The sequence below is a fragment of the Habropoda laboriosa genome, unplaced genomic scaffold (assembly GCF_001263275.1).
Source record: "Habropoda laboriosa isolate 0110345459 unplaced genomic scaffold, ASM126327v1 scaffold1329, whole genome shotgun sequence".
Lineage (NCBI taxonomy): Eukaryota > Metazoa > Arthropoda > Insecta > Hymenoptera > Apidae > Habropoda > Habropoda laboriosa.
In genome coordinates, this window is record NW_017101431.1 from 440,916 (window position 1) to 442,602 (window position 1,687).

At 27.3% G+C, this 1,687-nt stretch overlaps 1 protein-coding gene across 1 annotated transcript in view; it reads right to left on the bottom strand.

Moving 5' to 3' along the window:
- Positions 1-605: 605 nt before the first annotated feature.
- LOC108578135 (anaphase-promoting complex subunit 2) overlaps positions 606-1,687 on the bottom strand; it is a 3,393-nt gene continuing 2,311 nt past the window's right edge. Inside the window, 2 exon segments of the mRNA XM_017941400.1 lie at positions 606-1,049; positions 1,152-1,670. Of these exon segments, the coding sequence (XP_017796889.1) occupies positions 610-1,049; positions 1,152-1,670 (959 nt within the window). The 3' untranslated portion in view covers positions 606-609.

Here is a 1,687-nt window from a genome sequence, read left to right on the forward strand (position 1 = left end):
TAAAAAAAAATAGAATTTAAAAAAAAATTGTGTTCAAATGGTATATAAAAAAGGTATTAATTATTTCAAATATTACTATTAGTACTTCCTCTCAATGTGTATCAATATTTAGTAGTTAGTTAAATCTATAACTAAATTAAAATGGAATATTTAATTTAGTTATATGTGTATACAACACTCTATCATAATATTATACAATTTACTAAATTCTTATAAATGTTCATAATCCAATGTTGTGCATTCAACTAAACTGATATTGAATTTGTTATTCTATATTTTTTTATTGATAAATGCAACTCAGATATATTTTATTACAATTGTTATTTTTATTTGACTGTAACATAATTTATAAGCTGAAAAACATGAACATATTTCATTTTTGGTTGTTTCTTATGCTGAAGTAAAACATGTTCTGTTGTAAAATTTGAATGATAGTCAATATGCTAATAATCGTAATTTGAAATATTATTATTAATATTTGCAAAATCAATAACTTTGAAATATACCTTGTAATATCTGCTCTTGTTACACAAAATTAGTTTTAAACGTTAATGGATTAATAACGTATTGTACATCATATTTATAATGAAACAAATAACAATTATAATTTCATGATTTTGGTAAACGGTATAAACCTCCTGAAAATAACAACTGGTGTTCTCTAACTTTTCTATCTAGAAATTGTCTCAATTCAAGCAAGCCACATTCCATTGCTCCTGGACCTTGAGATGCAAACATTTTTAACATCTGATGAATTCTTTCTAGAGGCATTGAGTCTAAATTAGTTAACATGCCAACAATGTAAGACCAAAACACTTGTAGTTCTTCTTCTCTCTGATCACTTGCAGATGCCATTGCACTTTCAACTTCTTCTTCTTCAACAATGTCAGATAAGGATCTACTTTTCGTTGAACTTTCTTCTTGTAATACAAAAACGTCATTAGAAATTTCTTTCAAAAGACCCTGTGAAACCCAGAAGGTTATTTTTCTTCGCAATACAGTTGCAGGAGCGTGCATTACTTCTGCAAGTTCTTCTAAAGCCCATTCTTCTGCAAAATTGAAAATATGCTAGATATTTTACTCTTATCAAACCAAATAAAAAAAATTTATGAATTATAATCAATAATTTGTAAGATATAAACATTTCTTACTTTTATCTTGAAAGTGTATGATTATTGTAGCATGTATTGGAGTTACATTTATATCTAACTTTCTATCCTTTAATTCAATTTCTAAAGTAACATTTCCAAGATGAGGTTTCCAACAGAGTGTCCTATTTCCTTTCAGAGTTTCAAATGCCTTTACATATTTATTTAATTGATTTTGTACAATTTTAGGTAATTCTAATTTCCAATTTTCTTTGAATGGTGGCCAAAATTGTGCTGACAATATCAATGCAGATGTAGGAAAGTGCTCTTTCTCTAAAGTATAACTAGTATCAGATTGTATATGTCCATCTATCCTCTTGGAATCATATACATCTTTTAACATTACTTCACAATAGTGAAGTTGATTTTCTCCAAAACGTCTTTTCAATAATTCCAAATGGCGAATTTCTCGTTCAGTGTGATAATTTAATTGAGATAATAATCTATCTGCTAATAATGTCCGATATTCATTTACAAACAGATCCTGACTGCCATATACATTTACCAACATTGATATGATATCTGACATTCTGCGTTGT